At 34.9% G+C, this 21,178-nt stretch overlaps 1 protein-coding gene and 1 non-coding gene across 3 annotated transcripts in view; both read left to right on the top strand.

The window, feature by feature from the left end:
- Nucleotides 1-21,178, top strand: part of KPNA4 (karyopherin subunit alpha 4) — a 56,783-nt gene that overhangs the window by 31,341 nt on the left and 4,264 nt on the right. For both annotated transcript variants that reach the window (XM_044251706.1, XM_044251707.1), the window contains 8 exons: nucleotides 2,281-2,367; nucleotides 4,417-4,586; nucleotides 4,679-4,723; nucleotides 8,030-8,161; nucleotides 13,041-13,169; nucleotides 14,572-14,676; nucleotides 18,376-18,447; nucleotides 19,650-19,812. In XM_044251706.1, the coding sequence (XP_044107641.1) occupies nucleotides 2,281-2,367; nucleotides 4,417-4,586; nucleotides 4,679-4,723; nucleotides 8,030-8,161; nucleotides 13,041-13,169; nucleotides 14,572-14,676; nucleotides 18,376-18,447; nucleotides 19,650-19,812 (903 nt within the window). The remainder of the gene's footprint in view (nucleotides 1-2,280; nucleotides 2,368-4,416; nucleotides 4,587-4,678; nucleotides 4,724-8,029; nucleotides 8,162-13,040; nucleotides 13,170-14,571; nucleotides 14,677-18,375; nucleotides 18,448-19,649; nucleotides 19,813-21,178) is intronic.
- LOC122911090 lies at nucleotides 13,381-13,715 on the top strand. Its single transcript, XR_006385411.1, has one exon.

Genomic DNA, 21,178 nt, shown 5'->3' with positions numbered 1-21,178 from the left:
AAGTTTTTAGCCATTGTTTCTTCACAAGTTTTCTGTATCTTTCTTTCTCTCTTCTCCTTTTGGGACCCCATTATGGGAACGTTGTTCCCCTTGCTGTTGTCCTACAGGTCCCTTAAGATATCTTCACTTTTTTAAATTCTTTTTTGTGGGGTGCCTGGGTGGGTCAGTCATTAAGCATCTGCCTTCAGCAGAGGTCATGATCCCAGGGTCCTGGGATCGAGCTCCACATCTGGCTTCCTGCTTTGTAGGAAGCCTGCTTCTCCCTCTCCCCCACCCCCTGCTTGTGTTCCCTCTCTCCATGTCTTTCTCTCTGTCAAATAAATAAATCTTTTTTTTTTTTTAAGATTTATGTATTTATTTATTTGACACAGAGAGAGAGAGAGATCACAAGTAGGCAGAGAGACAGGCAGAGAGAGAGGAGGAAGCAGGCTCCCCACTGAGCAGAGAGCCCGATGTGGGGCTCGATCCCAGGACCCTGAGATCATGACCTGAGCCGAAGGCAGAGGCTTAACCCACTGAGCCACCCAGGCACCCCAATAAATAAAATTTTTAAACAAAATTAAAAAATTCTTTTTTGTTTTGCTGCTCTGTTTAGGTGAGTTCCACTGCCTTGTCTTCCAGGTCACTGATCCTTCCTTCTGCTTTATCCTTATCTGTTGTTGAATGCCTCTACTCTGTCTTTCGGTTCAGTTATTGTGTTCTTCAGCTCTGTGACTTTTGTTTGGTACATTCTTATATTTTCTGTCTGTCTGCTGATATTTTTTCTGTGTTCATCCATTTTCTCCCAAGATTCGGGAGCACCTTTATGACCATTGTTTTGAACTCTTTATCAGGTAAACTTTCTCCATTTCAGTAAAGTGTTTTTCTGGGGTTTTATTTCATTCTGTTCTTCAGTTTACTTATGTAACTTGACTTTCTGTGTTTGTTTTTATGTATTAGGTGAAACAGCTACCTCTCCCAGTCTTAAAGGAATGGTCACTGGAAGCATGTGTTTCAGTCAGCTGTCTGTGCTATCCTTTGGGGGTGGTAGCCAGAGATTGTTTCACTCCTGTGGAGCCCAGAAATGCCGAATACCCTCCTACTCCCAGCTACCAGTGCCAAGCATTCAAGGGGTGTCCCTTATGTGGACTTTTGTGCTTCTGCCAGCTTTGGCAGGGCCACAGGGGCATGCCAGGCCAGGATGAACTATCCCACCAGGTTTGGTGGGGAGGAACTGTAGCAGTGCTCTGTGCCTGAGGTGCAGGGGTGGTGCAGGTATCACTAGCTAGGTAGAGTGTGTAAAAAATGGCACCTGTCAGCACCTCCATCCCTGGAGGAATTTCCAGTAGACCCTTATTTCTTAGACAGTTGCTTTAAAGTTGGCCAGGGAACCTCTTTTACATATGTTCTAGGCACTTTTCAGCCCACTGCTTTTGTGCTGGAGCCTGGAGCATTGGGCAGGTGGTCTCTTAAGAGCATAGTCCTGGTTTTCTGCAGCCCTTTGGGGCTCTTGTATGATAGTCCTGTTGGTTTTCAAAGCCAGCCGTTTTGGGAGTTTGTCTCTGGTGTAGGTCCACAGGGTTCAGGTGCCTGTTTTGGTGCTCTAACCTCTCACTCATCAGGGAATGCTCCGTATTTATGAAATCTCTCCGCTTGTAGGTCGCTGCTAGGTTGTAGGGCATAGCTTTGTTAGGACCTTAGTCTCTGCCTCTCCTGTCCATCTCAGTGTGACTTTTTTATCCTTTGTTGTGGAGGAACTGTTGGGCTGCTTGTATATGTAGCTATAGATTTGGTGTCCATGGTAGAAGCTGAGATCAGCCACCATCTTGAACTGCACCCTCCTGTTAAATTTCTGTATTCAAAAGGTACTTCAACAGTTGGAGTCGCTTTTTTTCTCTGAGTTTGAGAATAATGCTTGAATCTATAAGGAATGAATTAATCTACTTTATTTTTAGGAATTGATTTTTAATTTGGAATTTTATTCAGGTTTAATTATGAATGAAAATTTACCAGCTTGATTTGATATTTGTATCTTAAAACTGTCATTTTGATGCTGGGTAAGTGGTTTGCTAATCAAAAGTTTTCCACTACTGTTATTCTAGAGAAAATCATTTAATAGATATATATGTTAAATATATTTTTGATAGGTTCCTTTCTTCTTAGATTCAGCAAAGAAAAGATTGACTTTTGGTTTAGAGTATAGTATCTTCAATCCTTTTTTTTCCCCCAATATTATGAGATATAATTGGCCTCTAAGACTGTCTTTAAACTTAAATGTTAATTTATGTTTTCCTCCTTCAGATGCCGTGCCACTTTTCCTGAGGCTTCTACATTCACCCCATCAAAATGTCTGTGAGCAAGCAGTGTGGGCACTGGGAAATATCATAGGTTTGTATAAAACTTGTAATACTAGTCCAACAATTGTTATCAGATACTGTATAATAAAAATGACTGCCAGTAGTTGAAAAAGAAAAACAAGTGTGTCTTTTTAGTACTGGTTTTTGTGCAATAATTTATAGAAATTATAGCTGTTTTAAGTATAAATCTATTATAAACAGAGTGAACATTTTTGTTGCTTATGATACCATAGTATCTTTTTGTATATAGTCAACTCTTAATTATTTCAATAATTATGAAATATGTATGTGATAATATATTTCCTCTCCCTCCTTTATTATGTTGATGGATCTATTTTATTCCTTAACTTTCTCCACTGTCATAGAAACTAGTAAAAAGGAATATGCGCAACGTAAACCAACACTTTTTCTCCATAATGACAGTTCTAAAAAGAGTCTTAATTGAAATTTTTACTGTCTTTCCTGAATTTTAGTACAGTAAAAGACAGTAATGTTATCCATTATCATCATGAGGAGGTATTTGTAGCTTTATAGACAGGGTCATTAAATGTTAAATACCATGATTACTGTACCTCCCAGGTTTTCTCTGACATAATTGTAAGAATAATTAAAGACAATTCTAATATTTCAAGTTATGTTTTTAAACTATAAACAGACTTGACCCAAACTCAAAAATTTGAAGAACTATCCTTCAGTGAGTAGAGAATGGAAAAAAATCTGGGGTGTGAATGTATTATGTCCCTTGCTGTTGAAGTTTATTGTTCTTGCATGGATGTAGTCAGTATTACTTTCATGTACGTCTTCTGTATTACTCTTTGGGGGCAAGGATAGAATGCAGGGGATGGTTAGCGTTCCATGATTAAAATGGGAGAATTTCTCTGTAAACTGTTCTTCACATATGGTATATTGCTGTTAGGAATGCTATCATTTGTGTATCCAGATTCCTTCACCCCTTTGCTTTTATACCAACTTTAGATTTATAACTGTTAATGCAACATCTTGATCTTTGGTTTTTAATTCCAGTGACATTGTAAAACAATTAGAATACATGGATGCCAAAAGAATAGACATTTTTATCTCGAAATATTACAGTGCAAGGAAAAGGGTTTTCATTTATAGAATGTAATACTTAATATGGGTTTAATGCTAGAAATTACAGTGATGCTATAGATAACAGAAATTACATTTAACAGTTCACTAAGGCAGCGATTCTCAAACTTTAGCCTATTTTCAGAATCATATGAAGGGGCTTATTAAAACCCCAATTCTGGATCCACAGAGCTTGTTTAACAGATTTGGTTAGGGCCACTGTGGGAACCCACGGCTCTAGTGATACTGATTCATCCCCTCCTTCTTTTGACATAGATTTTTCTTTCTGTATTTTATTTTGGGAGTAGTTTTTTTAATGTGTAGAATAATTTATAGTTAATACTTTTGGTACTCTGATATTGGATCATAAGTATAAATTCTACAACTTTTTTCTAGTAATATTTTGATATATATGCATACATTTTTTTTTAATTACATAAAAGTTTGTTAAACTGAGAATACCATTGAGAGAAAATAAAAGCAACAGTCCTCTGCTCAAAAAGTACTCTAAAGGATCCTTAGGCTTCTAATTTTTAATGGCACAAAAACATAGGTGAACAATTTTTTTATTTTTTATTTTTTTTATTTATTTGACAGACAGAGATCACAAGTAGGCTGAGAGGCAGGCAGAGAGAGGCGGGGGTCGGGAAGCAGGCTCCCTGCTGAGCAGAGAGCCCGATGTGGGACTCAGTCCCAGGACCTTGGGATCATGACCGGAGCAGAGGCTTTAACCCACTGAGCCATCCCGGTGCCCCATAGGTGAACAGTTTATAAATCTATTGAATAAGTGAATAATGTGCAAAAAATATCTTACTACTTTATTTTGCTTTTCTTGTCTCAGAGAACTAAAATGAGAACTTGGTTATTGTTGTCTAAAACTTCTATATAAAACTAGTGTGTCTGGTTAAAATACAGAAAGCAACATATTCAACCCAGTGCTTTATGTTTTCTTAATTCCTTATTGTCAGTGTATTTTCACTCCTTCCTACAGGTGATGGACCACAGTGTAGGGATTATGTCATAAGTCTTGGAGTTGTGAAACCTTTACTTTCCTTCATAAGCCCATCTATTCCTATAACATTCTTAAGGAATGTTACTTGGGTAATGGTCAACTTATGTCGCCATAAAGATCCACCACCCCCAATGGAAACCATTCAGGAGGTAAACAGATGTTTTGTGTTTTGTCTTTTTGTTTTTTAACTAAACTGGATACCATTATGTATGTTTTTAAATCTATATATTTCTCTCTTCAGATTCTTCCAGCTCTTTGTGTCTTAATTCATCACACGGACGTAAATGTGAGTATTTTTTATGTGTATAATATGTATGTCTAGGGTTGCCCCTATGACATAGGGAAGAAAATGTTGTACTGGACATAATGTTCATGTACTCAATTAGGTTTTTCCATTTCAAGAGTTGTAATAACATAGCTTACTATTATTGTATTTACTTTGTCTTTATCACAAATATAATTTACAGTGAAGAAATCAAGCCCAACTATATTTTGGTCTGGGCTATAACGTATGTGGAGAGTTGGGGCAGTTAAAAACTCATTTTGGAAGTTCTTAAAGTTGCCAGTTAGTGATCCATCTCACTAAAATTATATCTTTGATTGGTCAAGAGCTTTTTATGGAAGCTCATTTTGATAGCCTGGCCAGTGTTTGAGAGAATATATAGGCCTAATAATATTTCATATTTTGAAAGATTAAAAAAATACTTGTGCCTTATGCATGGGTTTGTGTTCATATGCATACACCAATCCAAGAATATCAGTTGGTCTTGAATTTGTTTTTACTATATTTTTCCATCTATAGTGACTGATAGTGGTTTCACATGTTGTAGAGAGAACTCATAAATATCCAAACAAGAAAAAAGTTTGTGCAGACTAGATTTTAAGCATAATAAATATACCTTATTCATTCTAACCAACACAGATGGCAAAGGAAAAAGCACCTCATAAAGTATGAATGAAGTGGGAATCTGACTGCTTATAAAACCAGCTTTGTCGTCATTGTGTTAGAAAAGCTAGGAATATGACAGGTAAAAGAAATCACAGGAATACAGTGCATAGCAACATTCAGGAACTTTGGTTCCTTAAAAGCAGCTTGGGGTGATGACCAGTGTTTGATAAGCTGCTTCATTCCTTTTCAGTTTCTGGGGTAATACATTTTTCCAGGATCTCTCTATAGCATATGGAACAAATTAAAGTTAGAATTCCACTACATCATGCAGTGACAGAATTCATTAGGTGAACATGATCGTTGCTCTAAAGATACTTGGTTTTAGATCCCGTTAGTCTAGAATCCTTAAAAAAAAATAAATAAATAAAATAAAATTTTATATATATATATATATATATATATGCATATGCATGCTATTTGGGGGGTTTGCTCCTTAGTGCCAAGTATTTTTATTAAACCAGAAATTTTAATATTTTACTTTTAAATGAATTCCAAAGAAGATTAATCTCAAAGTTTATACCCCTACCAAAAACCAGACATCTTGGTTGACCTTATTCAGAGATTGTATTATGTTCTTTCCACCTGTTTACCCCAATCCAGTTGAGATTATAACTGTTTTCTTGGCTTTTAATATATTTTGAATTTTTCAAGCCAGTGTCATTGTTCTTCTGTAGTAGTATATGTACTGAGTAGTTTAGTGTATAATAATGTTTACTGAAAATGCAGTCTTCTTAGGTAAACACTTAGCAGCAAATTCTTAAACCAGACCATGAAAGAAGTAAAAAATAAATAAAACTGCTTCTACAAATCCTAAGTGAAATGCTTAAATTACAGTATAGTTATGATTAGTAAATTCATCATAGACTTTTAACTTCAATACAAGAAGTATATAAGAGGTCAAATCTATTTAAGTTGTGATTTTGATGTGAGCATATTCATGATGTTTAGTGTTGGGCCTTTAAAAAAATTGTTATCTGGATTTTATGTACAGTCCTGGAGAAGTAACTTGAAATTTTTTGTCTCTATCAACAAATTTTGGCATATGTTGGTACTCTGAAAAAAAGATTCACATTTGTAAATTGAAATTTAGTTCTTTCACATATTTTGATAACCACTTAATGTGTGTGAATTCTTTGATTTGGTGTCTTCTTTTTAGATTAAAAATAGCCTAAGAACTTTATTGAGTTTTTGAAAGAAACAGTGACAAAGTGTTGTTTTCTTCTTCTAGGAGATTCTCAGATTTTTTTTAAATTTTTTAAATTTTTTATTTTTTATAAACATATAATATATTTTTATCCCCAGGGGTACAGGTCTGTGAATCGCCAGGTTTACACACTTCACAGCACTCACCAAAGCACATTCTCAGATGTTTTAAACATAAACATTAGTTTAGAATTTAAAAGGTTTCAAAATTTTCTGACTTGTCTTTTGACACATATAGTTCATACTCCAGAAAAGCTTCAGAAGTAAAATTCCAGGCACAGTTATTATTCCTGTATATTTGTCAGTAACTATGCTATTTATGCAACAATTTAACAGTTGTCATACTTTCTTTTGGTTATAACTTAATACAAAAGAAAGGTGAAACACAGTGGCCTGCTGAACTTCACAATAAGGTTCATTAAGAATTCTAACATTTTTAGTCTAATTTAATTACAGAGGATTTTTTTATAAATGGTTTTGGCAGATGCTGTAAATTATGCCTTTTCTTTTTTTTTACTAGAATGTTTTTAATTATAGATCACACAGATTGACCTGTGGTTGCATTTAATGTCTTGGTCTGCAACTGTGGGACGCTTCCACTATGAGAAGTTGCCTCCAGTTTTTTAAGGCAAAGCAAACTGATTGGAAAAGATGAAACTACTATACTCCTCTAATACTGAAATACTGGCTTTAGACATACCTACATTATACCAATGATACTAGAAAACAACTTGAATGTTTACATCTAGCCCCAATGTTTTGAATTACTGTGTATGTTGAATACATATAGTATTTACAACTGTATGTACTTACTACAATGTCTTTGGACCTGTTATGCCTCGGGGTGAGCATTTGTGAAAGACAGTGTCTTTTTCTCCTATTTCATGAACGATGTATCAAACTCTTTGTGAGTTAAGACTGGAAACTAAAAAGAAAAAAGAAAAGACTGGATACTGACCTGTGCTTGAGGTCATAATTAACTGAGGCATCCTAAATATGGCTAAAAGATGCACATACTCGACACAGACATTCAGAGATAGATGATGGTGTTTAGTATTAAAGAGCAGATTAAGATTTCAGTGAATTGAGGTGAGACAGAAAAGGAAGAAAGGTAGTGAAACAATCATCGATTAGTTATCCTTAAGTTAACTATAGTTAAGAATCATTAAAGTGAGGGGCACCTGAGTGGCTCAGGGGGTTACACTGCTGCCTTTGGCTCAGGTCATGATCTCAGGGTCCTGGGATCGAGTCCCACATCGGGCTCTCAGCTCAGCAGAGAGCCTGCTTCCCTCTCCCTCTCTCTCTGCCTACCTCTCTGCCTACTTGTGATCTCTGCCTGTCAAATGAATAAATTAAAAAAAAAAAAAAAACTTAAAAAAAAAGAATTATTAAAGTGAGAAAATATTCAAAGACTGTTTGAATTTTCATTTTATCCATTAGATTTTGGTAGATACAGTGTGGGCCCTCTCTTACCTTACTGATGCTGGCAATGAACAGATACAGATGGTAATAGACTCTGGAATAGTCCCTCACTTGGTTCCTCTGCTCAGCCACCAGGAAGTTAAAGTTCAGGTGAGTTTGTTGTTGATAATAATATATGGTGTTTTGCTTTGTTTACCACTAATTTGCCTTAAGCATGGCATTCAGAAATGGACAATTTCATTAGTTTAAGTATATTTCTAGCCTAATAACACATCTTTTAAAAAATCTTTTATTTAGGGGCACCTGGGTGGCTCAGTGGGTTAAGCCTCTGCCTTCAGCTCAGGTCATGATCTCAGGGTCCTGGGATAGAGCCCTGAATTGGGCTCTCTGCTCAGCAGGGAGCCTGCTTCTCCCTCCCTCTCTCTTTCTCTCTCTCTCTGCTTGCCTCTGCCTAATTGTGATCTCTGTCTGTCAAATAAATAAATAAAATCTTTTTAAAAAATCTTTTATTTAATCTTTTTTATTGAAGTATAGTTGACACACAATGTTACATTAGTTTCAGGTATTCAACATAGCGATCCATCTTCTCTGTAAGTTATGCTGTGCTCATTACAAGTGTGGTTCCCATCTCTTACAGTATAGTATAATGCTATTATAATACCCCTGACTATATTCTTTATGCTATACTGTGTATCCCTTGACTTATTCATCAGAGTACTGGAAGCCTCTCTTTCCCACTCCCCATTTTGCCCATCCCCCCACTCTAGCAAACATCAGTTTGTTGTCTGTATTTATGGGTCTGTTTCTGCTTTTTTGTTTATTCCTATTGCTTCTTAGATTCCACATATAAGTGAAATCATATGGTATTTTTCTTTCTCTTATTTACTTCATTTAGCCTAATGCTCTTTAGGTCCATCCATGTGGTGTTGTACATGACAAAATCTCACTCTCTTTATGGCTAATATTCCATTGGTGTGTATATACACAAACACACACCACATTTTTACCCATTCATCTATCTATAGACTCATGGGTTGGTTTCATATCTTGGCTATTGTAAGTAATGCCACAGAAAACATAGGGGTGCATATATCTTTTTGAAATAAAACAAGAACATATCTTTGATGAAAAGAATGAGGTATTAAGTCTCCATTTTAAAGATGGAGGAAATGAGGTACAATCACTGTAGGTCAACAAGAACCATTCCCCCTCCCCTTCCCTTTTCTTACACCCCACCAAAAACCCCACCCGAGGCATCTCCTTAGTAGATTACTAATTTCTAAGCTAGACCTAGGAACTTCACATGGTAATTTGGGTGGCATCTGAAACAAGTACTGATACTTTGTTTTTTTTTTTATGCTTCTTATTTTTCTTCATTTTTCCTACTCTTTTCCTTTTCTCCCCTCTTTTTCTTAACTCTCCATACTGCACTGGGCAAGCTTAATGGTTAGTTTCATTGGCACTATCTATGATCAGAGGCTTTATACTGAAACATGCTGATCAGGGGCTTTCTAAATATCCTTTGAGTTATTTAAAATCTTTTTTTAATGGGGTGCCTGGGTGGCTCAGTTGTTTAAGCATCTGACTTCATCTCAGGTCATGATCTCTGGGTCCTGGGACCAAGCCACCAGGCATTTCCTTGCTCATTAAGGAGTCTGCTTGTCCCTCTGCCTCCCCCACTATCCCTCCCTCCCCCCAAATAAAGAAATAAAATCTTTTTAAAATAAATCTTTTTTAAAATTTGTTTTATCCTTTTATTTTTAAATCCTTCCACATAAATATTTATCCCAAACCTGCATCTAGAAAGAGCCAAAAAGAGAGGGTGAGAAGCTCAGACAAATATTATAAGGAGTAATTGTCAAACTGCAGTGGTAAAAGGAGATACAGCAAGCTTTAATTATGTGATGACTTAACAGTGTATTTAGCAGTAGCATAAGGAAAAACTGTTAACCTAATTCCCTGTTTCTCAACCCTGGGTGGACATTAAAATCAACTGTGAAGCTTAAAGAAAAAAAAAATATTTCCCTTGACACCGAGAGATTGTTTTAATAAATCTGGGATATTTCCTAGAAACCTGGGCTTCAAAAAGCTCTTCAGATGATACTTGTGTACAATTGGAATGGAGAATACAGACCGTAAAATTTAAAGTAGTTTAAGGAAAGAGAGAACACTTAGCTGAATTCAGGAATAGAATAAATACTTTGCTATTTATCGGTATTTGTGGCACATTTAAAATATTTTAATAGGGGTACCTAATTGGCTCAGTCAGAGGAGCATACGACTCTTAAACTCAGGTTAGTAAGTTTAAGCCCTGTGTTAAGTGCAGAGATTACTTTTAAAATAAATAAATAAAGTTTTTTAAAAAATATTCATACTAGATAATAATTAAGTTTGCTTTTCTTAAGTGTAGTACTTATGTCTTGGTATGGGTATTTGGTTTGGTTATTTTTGTTTTGTTTTTTCAGAATGCATCATTAGTTTTAATATTGGATTTCATTCAGAAATAGGGTTGAAATTTTTCTTTAGCAGCTCTCGATGCCCTCTGTACTTTACATGATACCTAGTAGAGATTTTTAAAATTTTTTCAACTGTAACCCCATCATTCAGGAAAAGAGAATAGTTGTAATGAACTACCATGTAGGTTTCCTCTACATCCCTACTTGCTCCGTCCCGGCAAATTACTTTGACACATCCCAGATAGCATATAATTTCATCCAGTTTCTCTTAAAAATAAGGTTATGTGTTTTTACATATCACAGTAGTGTTAGAGTATTTCTTAATTTTTAATACTAAAACCCAGTCAGTATCCAGATTTTACTGATTGCTTCATATTTTTTCACAGTTTGACCAAATCAGCCTCTAAACAAGATTAACACATTGCATTTAGTAGCTTTGTCTTATGTTTCTGTTACTCTACAATTCTATTTTTCTTTGCTCTTTTAAATTTATTTGTCAAAGAATCTAGGTCACTACAAAACATTTTTTAAAAGAAATTAAAGAAGACTTAAATAAATGGAAAAACATCCATGTTCATAGATTAGAAGACAGTGTTGTTAGGAATGCAGTGCTTCTCAAATTTACCTACAGGTTAAATGCAGTTCCTGTTGGGGTACCTGGGTGGCTCACTGGGTTAAGTATCTGCCTTTGGTTCAGATCATGATCCCAGGATCCTGGGATGGAGCCCTGTCCTATGTCAGTCTCCCTGTTCTGCTTCTCCTTCTCCTTGTTGTTCTCTCTCTGCTCGTTCTGTCAAATAAATAAATAAAATCTTTAAAAAAAAAAAAAAAAAGACGCCAGATATAAACCCATATGATCAATTGATTTTCAACAAAGGTGCCAAGAAAATTCAATTAGCAAAGAAGAGTCTTTTCAAGAAATGGTAATTAAACAAATGGAGCTAAGACCACTGAATACCTACTTGTAAACAAATGAAATTAGCTCCCTATTTATAAAAATTAGCTCTGAATAGGTCAGACAGCCAAGTATTAAGAGCTAGAAGTGTAAACCTCTTAGAAGAAAACATAAGCATTGATTTTCATGACTTTGTATTAGACAGCAATTTTTTAGATTTGATATAATAAGCACAAGCAACCAAGGAGAAAACTACATCAATTGGACTTCATCAAAATTAAAAAACTTGTGCTTCTAAGGAGACTGTCAAGAAAGTGAAAAGAAAACCCACAGAATGGAAGGAGTATTGGCAAATAATGTATTTGAAAAGGGACTTGGGTCCAAAATACATAAAGAATTCTTAACAACAGTAAAAAAAAATCCCATTAGAAATTGGCAAAATGTTTAAATACAGTTATCCAGAGAAGATATTCAAATGGTCAATAAGCAACATGAGAAGATGTTCAACATCATTAGCCATGAAAGAAATGTAAATCAAAGCTGCAATGAAATACCACTTCATAAACACCAGGATGTATATAATCAAAAAGAGGTTAACAAGTTTTGGCAAAGATGTAGAGAAAGTGGAATCCTTATACATGTATAGAAATTAAAATCGTACAGCCTCTTTGGCATACAGTGTGATAGTACCTCAGAAAGTTAGGTACAGAGTTACTGTATAACTCTGCATTTTCCACTCCTAGATATATATATAACCAAGAGAACTGAAAGCAGATGTTCACACAAGAACTGGCTCACAAATGTTTATGGCACTATTACTGTTAATAGCGAGTGAAAACAAAATGTTTATCCACTGATGAATATTTAAATAAAATACATTCCACTTACATATAACTGGACTATTATTTGGCTGTGAAAAGGAATGAAGTATCGATACATGCTACAACATGAATGGACCTTGAAAGCATTACATTAAGTGAAGGAAGCCAGACAAAAAAGGCTACCTACTGTCTGATTCCAGTTATATGAAATGTCTGGAATAGACATCCACAGGCATCGTAGCTGTCAGGAACCGCCTTCCCCAACCAGTGAGGGAAATGGGAGTGACTGCTAGTGGATACAGATACCCCTTTTTGATGTGATAAAAATGTTCTGGAATTACATATCATGGTTGCACAACTTTGGAGGTATAAGAACCACTGAATTCTGCATTTTAAAAGGGTGAATTTTGTGTTATATAAATTATATTTCAATTTGGGAGGGACACTGAGTCATTTGTCTTCCAAATGTTAAAATTAGCCCCCCGCAAAAAGCTCTAACTTGAGAGAAAATGACCTGATACAACTATTAAAAAAATTGATAATTCAAATTCATATGATAGTGAAATCTCATACAGGTTCCTGCCCTCCTTCAGAAGAGCCCTGTGTTTTTGTAATTTATTGAAACACTGAATCAAAAATTCAAAGTACTTATTGTCTTTATGGCCCTAATTACTACTCAAAATTATCCTTATTTGTTTATTGACTATCTTCCACAATAATGTAAACTCCATAACCCTGTCCTGTTCACTCCTTTGTTCCTAAATTGGTATCAGACCGTTGCTCAAAAACAGTAGGTTGGCATGAATGAAAGAGCTAATCTTTCATAATAGAACATGTCATTACATCTTTTGTTTCAGACTGCAGCACTTCGAGCTGTGGGCAACATTGTTACTGGAACTGATGAGCAAACACAAGTAGTTTTGAACTGTGATGCTCTTTCACACTTCCCAGCACTTCTGACACATCCCAAAGAGAAAATAAATAAAGTAAGTATTTTTAAATACTACCTAATAACACATAAAGTATCAGCAGTTTTCATTCGTAAAATTAGGGATTCAGAAGTATCTATAATGATTATTAATGTAAACCATCATTTAGACATCAAGAGAAGTTAGAATATTTTATTCTTTCTAACATGGATTTCTGTGATTTTTTTGTATATAAAAGCAGTTGTAAACAATGCAAATTTGGCTCTCTTGGAAATGATGAAATAGAGATAATTGGGTGTTGAATGTTGTGTGATTTGAAAATTTTAATGTGAGTCATGTAATTAAGCTTAATATTTTATAGATACTTAATAGTGTGTGTGTGTGTGTGTGAGAGAGAGAGAGAGAGAGATCATGGAGGCTATTGAAAGGGGGCACTGATTGGTGATGCTGATATTGGAGTGCATCTGAGGCTGTTGTAGAAATACATGGGCTGTTGATTACAACATTGCCGATGATTATAACCCAAGAACAGCTCACCTAAGTAGCCTGGCACCCTAACATCTCTAACAGGTTCATTAAACATGGTCCTGTGATCTGATCCAAAGAGCCTGCTTGACATTAGCTAATACTAATACTTTAGGGAATAAAATGTGTTTACTAATTTGTTTTAAATAGAGAAAATGTTTCCTTTTACGTTGAGTAATGTAATAAATTTATTTTATATCTGGTAAATGACAGTAATATCCTACATAGGATATGAGGTTGATATTTTGTCTTATTTCATGCTAACTGGTCTTAGTGTGCATTTGTTGTCTGTGAAACTTGTGAACCACTTGACCGCCATCATCTTGTCAAAAGCAGTAAGCACTACTAAAGTGTAAAGGGTAGCATAAAAAGATCACTAAGGTAGACCAATGAAGCAATCAAACATCTGGTTCCACTTTAGCTCTTGAGAGAAATGGTGCAGTGAATGACTTATAAATAAGTATACTAAAATACCCCACTACTTAAATGTTCTTGTCTCCATTATCATGGATAATTGAGATTTACCAACTTTGACTAGCATTCTTGATCACAATAAAATAGAGAATAAAGCACATTATGTGAGGGGGATGCTAAATCTCATTTACAGTAGTTTTGGATTTGTATCTATATTACAGCTCATGGATTCCTTAGTATTTGTTCAGGCAAGCTTCTTTTGAGTCTTATGTTTGGGAACATTGTTTTGAAGAATTTTCAGAAGATTTGGTTGATTATGACTTGATATAGGGCCATTAACAATTTGTTCAGGGTAAATACAGAAGGTGGGGGGATAGAGGAGTTAAGATTCCTGAGATTTTTATTATAGAACTTGTTCCATAATAAAATCATTTGGACATTGTAACAAATGTAGTGAATTTAGTTCAGATGTAGATTTTAATTTTTAATGAGAAATATTCAAGGGGTCCTTGTTCTGCAGGAAGCAGTGTGGTTCCTCTCTAACATCACCGCAGGAAATCAGCAGCAGGTTCAGGCAGTAATTGATGCCAATCTTGTACCGATGATAATACACCTTTTGGATAAGGTAAGAAAATCATCTTGTGTTATAATCTGAGTAAGAGGAAAAGGATTTAAATTTAACAAATTATGTGAATATATGCCTCTGTTTGTTTAATTAGAACCTATACAGTGGCATGAATACTACAGTAAAGTAGTAGTAACGTGAAAACTTTGAACCTAGCAGTTTTTATGTATAAAAAACACGTTTCTTTTTAGGAACCCCTAGCCCTTCTTCTTTATCATTCCTTTACCAATAATTACTATTACTCTGGGATTTATTAAAAATACATTATTATTTTTAAAAACTCATTACTGATGATAATATTCAAAATTATAATTGTTACTGCTGATTATAAATGCTCACATACTATTCTCACTCCACATCTATTACTTCATGTAATACTGCAACTCCATGAGCTTAAGAATTATTCCTTTTTGACAGATGAAGTAGCTATGATATAGACAAATTGTCCAAAATCAAACAGTAAGTAAGTGTGCTATTTAATCATATGCTGTATCATCTCTCATACTTACATTAATGTTTGGGAAAGAGACAATTTAAAATGTCACAGTCACAGCATGAGGGTTTTTTCTGAACATTGATCTGTAATTAGAAGATAACTCTATCTTCTTTTCCTCCATGTGTTCTACAAACTGGTAGTAAAGGCTTAGTTTCCTATAAACTGGTAGATCTGGTTCAGTTTTTTAGGCAAGGCTTAATGTATTACTCTGTATTTCCTAATGATTCACATCAGAAGACCTATACTGTTTTAACCTTATCTCCAGTTGTCCTACATCTGTCCTCTTCAAATTGATGAGTAAGCTCAGTTGCACACGAGCCTACTCCAAATGATTGTTATAAACCTGTCCATTGGTCTTTGCCTAGTGGTTTTCAGGTAGTGATTAATGATGATTGTGTGGATCCCTTATTTTACTAGGAACTGCAAAATGGTGACTTTCTAATTCTGTCATTCTTTTATTAACTGTTATTTCTCAATAGAAAGCTTTTTTCTTTATCAGCTATTGGTTTACTCTGAAATATGTTTCATAAAAGAAAAGCAAGATAAATTTCTCATCACTTAGTTTTTGTTTTGTTGTTTTATGTGTGTGTGTGTGTGTGTGTGTGTGTGTGTGTGTGTGTGTAGTCTCCATGCTGGGCTTGAACATTGAAACCTGAGATCAAGACCTGAGCTGAGATGAAAAATCATACGCCTAACAGACTGAGCCACCCAGGCATCCCATTATTCACTTAGTTTTTAGAATAACATGGTTCTCTAACAACCTCAAAAGGATACTAGGGGGTAGTCCTTAGTGTTATTAGGAAATTAGGAATTTTTATCTGTATTTTGTAAGTTTTTGTCCATTGTAGTTATTTTTTCTAACACTAAGATTGTCCCTAACCAATGGAAACTTTAAATTTAGCGCCTGAGTCTTTTTTACATCGCCTTAGTAGTTTTTGAGAGCTTCCTACCTTTGGAATATGACATAGTTCTCAAGCTTCTTTTACGTATTTTCTGACCTAGACTCTCCAGAGTGTCCTTTTAGGTAGCAGATAGTATATAAGTGTCATAGTTCAGGTCCTAAGGATGATAATTACTACAAGGTTGTCATTGTTTCTAGGCCTGAGTGAACAAAATGGGTGATAATATGTTTGGTTTTGTTTTTGTTTTTTAGAAAATAGAAAATAGGGATGCCTGACTGGCTCAGTCAGTCAGTAGAGCTATGACTCTTGATTTTCAGGATCATGAGTTCAAGCCCCACATTGGGCATGAAGCCTACTTAAAAAAAAAAAGAAACAAGTAGAAAATATATAGTAATTTTGTGAACATGAGAATTCATAAGATCATGAATGAAAAGAAACTATCAGATATCACTGGATATTTAGGATAAGCTTTTTATTCTTTGATTTGTAGTTTTATCTCTTATGCTGGAAATCCTTATAAAATATTATAATATATTGAGATAATAAAATTTATCAAAATAAGATCATATTGCCACTAACAACATGACTATTTCACTGTTAAGATTTCCTTGAGGGATTTTGTTTTTAGGATGTATTCCATCAGTGGTGTACTTAAAATGGTGGTGTGTCACTTGAAATAATTTTTGTATATTTGATTAAGTCACCAACTTGGTATACAGTTATGTTACTTATTTCTGTTTTTTCTTTCTTTTTTAAGATTTTATTGGTGGTGTGTCACTTGAAATAATTTTTGTATATTTGATTAAGTCACCAACTTGGTATACAGTTATGTTACTTATTTCTCTTTCTTTCTTTCTTTCTTTTTTAAGATTTTATTTATTTATTTGACAGACAGAGATCACAAGTAGGCAGAGAGGCAGGCAGAGAGACAGGAAGGAAAACAGGCTCCCTGCGCAGGGATGATGCAGGATAATACGGGATGCGGGGCTCGATCCCAGAACACTGGGATCATGACCTGAGCTGAAGGCAGAGGCTTTAACTGAGCCACCTAGGTGCCCCTCTGTTTGTTTCTTATTTGGGGAAATTACTTTAGTATTTTTGTTTGTTTGGGGTTTTTTGGTTATATAAAGGCATATATGTAAATTTTGCTGTATAATATTATTCCCTTTCTGTAAGGATTGTACCATTTTACAATCCTACCAGCCTCACTGATAGATATTTGCATTTTATCAGTCTGATATATAAAAATAGATATCCCACTACAGTATTAATTTTTGTTACTCATATTTATATAAGTTTTTTTCTTAATTGTAAGCATTTTTCCAGGTTGCTAGTCTTCTTTATATTTAACAACAGGTCGTTATTCTATTCAGCAGATTTATTGTAGTTGTTTATTACACTGTTGTTGAGAATTCTGGTTGCTTTACTTTTTGTCTAGTTAATCTGCTACTAAGATAATATCTAGAAGGATGCATAATACTCCTTTGCTTTAAATTATTTCTTGGTAAGTTCTTAGAGATTCTCACCTCTGAGAACCTCATGTAGTCATTAGATGTATTACTAAGTATGTTACTGAATCATAAAATGACTTTTTAAGATTTTATTTATTTATCGGGGGGGGGGTGGAGAGAGCGAGCACAGGCAGACAGAATGGCAGGCAGAGGGAGAAGCAGGCTCCCTGCTGAGCAAGGAGCCCAATGTGGGACTCTATCCCAGGACGCTGGGATCATGACCTGAGCCAAAGGCAGCTGCTTAACCAACTGAGCCACCCAGGCGTCCCATAAAATGACTTTTTAAATGATTTTTAAGTATATTTTTTCAATTTGTACTTGAAAGGTAATGTAGGAGGGTAATGTTTTTATGTAATAGTCTCATTAATGGTGGAAATCATCATTTTTAAAACTTTGTTTTGTGTTTAAAAGAATTACTTGATATTTCTTTGATTAAATTGAAGTGTATGTTTTCCTTTTTTTTTTTTTTTTTTTTTGACTTCTTATTTTATCACTCACTTCATTTCATCTGACTTAATTGAACAGTAATACCAAGTCAGTTTGTTGCCAGGAGAGTTTACAAAAGGGAGTCTGCATTTGTTTAGGGTTAATGTGTTGTGTTTTTTTTGTTTGGTTGGTTGGTTGGTTTGGTTTAGGATAAATTGAATTCAAAATCTTCTCTTACATAAAAATATGTATGCATATAGAAAGGCTAGAAAAAACCTGGAGAAATAAGCAGTTGAATATAATTTCAGACAACATTTTTCATCAGTTTAAACTATGTTGCAATTTGTATCCTTGGCTTTTACAGGGAGATTTTGGCACTCAGAAAGAAGCTGCTTGGGCCATAAGTAACTTAACAATTAGTGGGAGGAAAGATCAAGTAAGTTCAGCTCTTACTTATTTCTCAAAACTGGTAAAATAACAGTACAGATGATTCTAAGATTTAGAGTTCAATTAAATCATAATATAAAATGTAGCAAGATAACAGGCATTCTGTGATTTCTTTTCCCCCCCATATAAAAGGGTCACCTTGACTTCCTTTAATTATATTTTATAGATGAAAAGTGTTATACCACCTTGGCCTACAAAATTTATATAGGTCATGGTAAGATCAAAACATATGTAGTCAGAGTTTATTTGGGTTTAGCAATAGGAAAAAACAGGACTTTTTAGCTTAATGGGGCAGACTGAAGCAACATCACAGATTCTCATAACAATTGAAGATAACCAAAGAGAACACAAACACCAACAAAAATTTACCAGTAGCAAACAAAGCAAGGAACTAATGTAAACCAAAAGGCTAGGTCTGGGAATTAAGGAAAAGGACTATAAGGAGCCTAGGGTGTAAAGTTTAAAGAGGCACTCATTCTGGAGTTGTGTGGGTGACAAAGCTTAACATTGTGCCAACTGGCAAAAACAAAATGAGTTTCAAAGGTTCCAGGTAAATTTCACAGATAGGTAAAACGAGTGAACTTAAAGCTGGTAAACAATAAGCTGAGAATTGTCACAGATAAGCTATAGACTGGTGGTGAGTAATGAATCCACTTAAATCTGAATACAGAGCAGAATATACATATAATACATGGAAATGACAATATGACAAAATATAAAAATGATAGAAAATATTATAAAAATATTACAGAACCAGTTAAACAATGAATTGAAGGTGGCCAGGTATTTGAGTGTTATAAATGTTATAGCACTCTCACATTGGATACCATAACATTGAACAGTTGTAGCTTTTAAAAAATATCATCCAGCCTCTGTACAGATTTCACAATTTTTTAACCTAAAGGGGAAGAAGGGGCCTTCGAAAAGAGTACTCCTTAAGGCAAATGTTTCATATGACGTTGAATGATTCCTTCATTTTCATTTGTTTTTTTCCTGAGTTCAAGAAAAGCACTACATTAAAAGGAGAAGGAATCTCATAGTAAAATAATAAAATAATCTAATATGGTCTAACATAACATGTGAGACATGTTTCCATACTCAGAATTTTAAAGTCAGAATTATTTCAGTGAGATCATATGGTACACAAACAAAATTCACCTATGTTTATTTTATCATGGTGTTTTTCTTCAGGTGGCCTATCTAATTCAACAAAATGTTATTCCACCCTTTTGCAACTTGCTGACTGTAAAAGATGCACAAGTTGTGCAAGTAGTACTTGATGGACTAAGTAATATATTAAAAATGGCTGAAGATGAGGCAGAAACCATAGCCAATCTTATAGAAGAGTGTGGAGGTAAGTTTATTATAAGCTGTTATTTCACACTTTAATATTCTTTTTGTAGCTACATTTATTTTCTGACTTATGTAACTTAGCATTTATGTTCTTTTTGTAGCTACATTTATTTTCTGACTAATGTAGCACTTCTGTATTTTTCTGTCTTAGATTATCAAGTAACAGAATAAAGTAAATATTATATGCTATATGTACAGTCCTGCTCAGCTTCTTGCATATGCATAGGTAACTGAATTGCTGCCATGTATTGAACAGGCACTGTGCTAAAGGTACTGGGGAAACAGTGGTAAACAAGACACAGTCCTTGCCCTCAAGGCATGTAGTTCAGTCATTGAGATAAATATGAACTGATTTAATGTGCTAATTACCCTAATAGAAATGTACAACAAAATGAAATACCTGGAAGAAGCAGGAAGTGACACCTGAGCTGGATTTTGAGAGATGAATAAGGATTAATAAAGTAAAAAGGGATGAGAGGTGTTCCAGGCAGAGATAACACCATGAGCAAAGTCTGAGGTGAGACCTAGCATTCAGCAAATTATAAGTAGTTCAGTGTTGCTGAATCACAAAGTATGGGGTAGAAACTGGAGATACTGCCACCAACCAGGCCCCTGCAGTCTTACAAGTTTGGTAGCACAGCAGATTCTTTATTCTGTAGGGCAGTAGTTCCCAAATCTGATTCTGTGCCAGAGCCACCTAGAATGTAAACAGCACAGCTGAGCTTTCAGCACCTAGAATTACTGTGTAGATAAAACATGGAAGACTCAGTTGTAGCCGTGGACCGAAATGTAAATGTGACCAACCCGGTTAAGCATAAAAGGAAGGTTATTTCTGACAGATGTTGAGAAGTAAATGAAAGAAGTAACTATAAGAGTAGGAGAACCATATTCTCAATTTGCTTGTGAAGGGAGTTCAGAGGCTTGAAAGAAAGAAGTATTTTTAAAGTGACATAGAGAGCAACAGAAAACACGTAACTATGAAGTTAGGAACAGGAGGTGGAGAATAGTGTTAGGGAACCTAATTGGGAAGTTGAGTACCAGAAAAATTAAAAACAAGTATAGTTTAAAATTTTTACTGCTATTTTTTCCCCACATAAACATTTTAATTACTAAAAATTTTATTTTTATAAAAAAATTAAAATCCAGATCTGAGCCTTGCCCTAATCACTGGCGGTAAGGCCAGAAATCTATGTCATATAAGCTTCCCCAATGAATTCTGCCCCAGGGTATTACAAGCCACTGAAAGTTTTTACCTAAGGGATAGGCATCTTTAAATGGAGCGTGGATATCAGGGAAATGAGACTGTTGGAGACAAGAGGCAGGAAACCTTAGGAAGGTATATAGCAGTCTGGGCCACAATAAATGAT

This window comes from Neovison vison, chromosome 6, assembly GCF_020171115.1.
Source record: "Neovison vison isolate M4711 chromosome 6, ASM_NN_V1, whole genome shotgun sequence".
Taxonomy (NCBI): Eukaryota; Metazoa; Chordata; class Mammalia; order Carnivora; family Mustelidae; genus Neogale; species Neogale vison.
The sequence above is the reverse complement of the archived record's forward strand: the minus strand, read 5'-3'. Positions and strand labels throughout refer to the sequence as shown.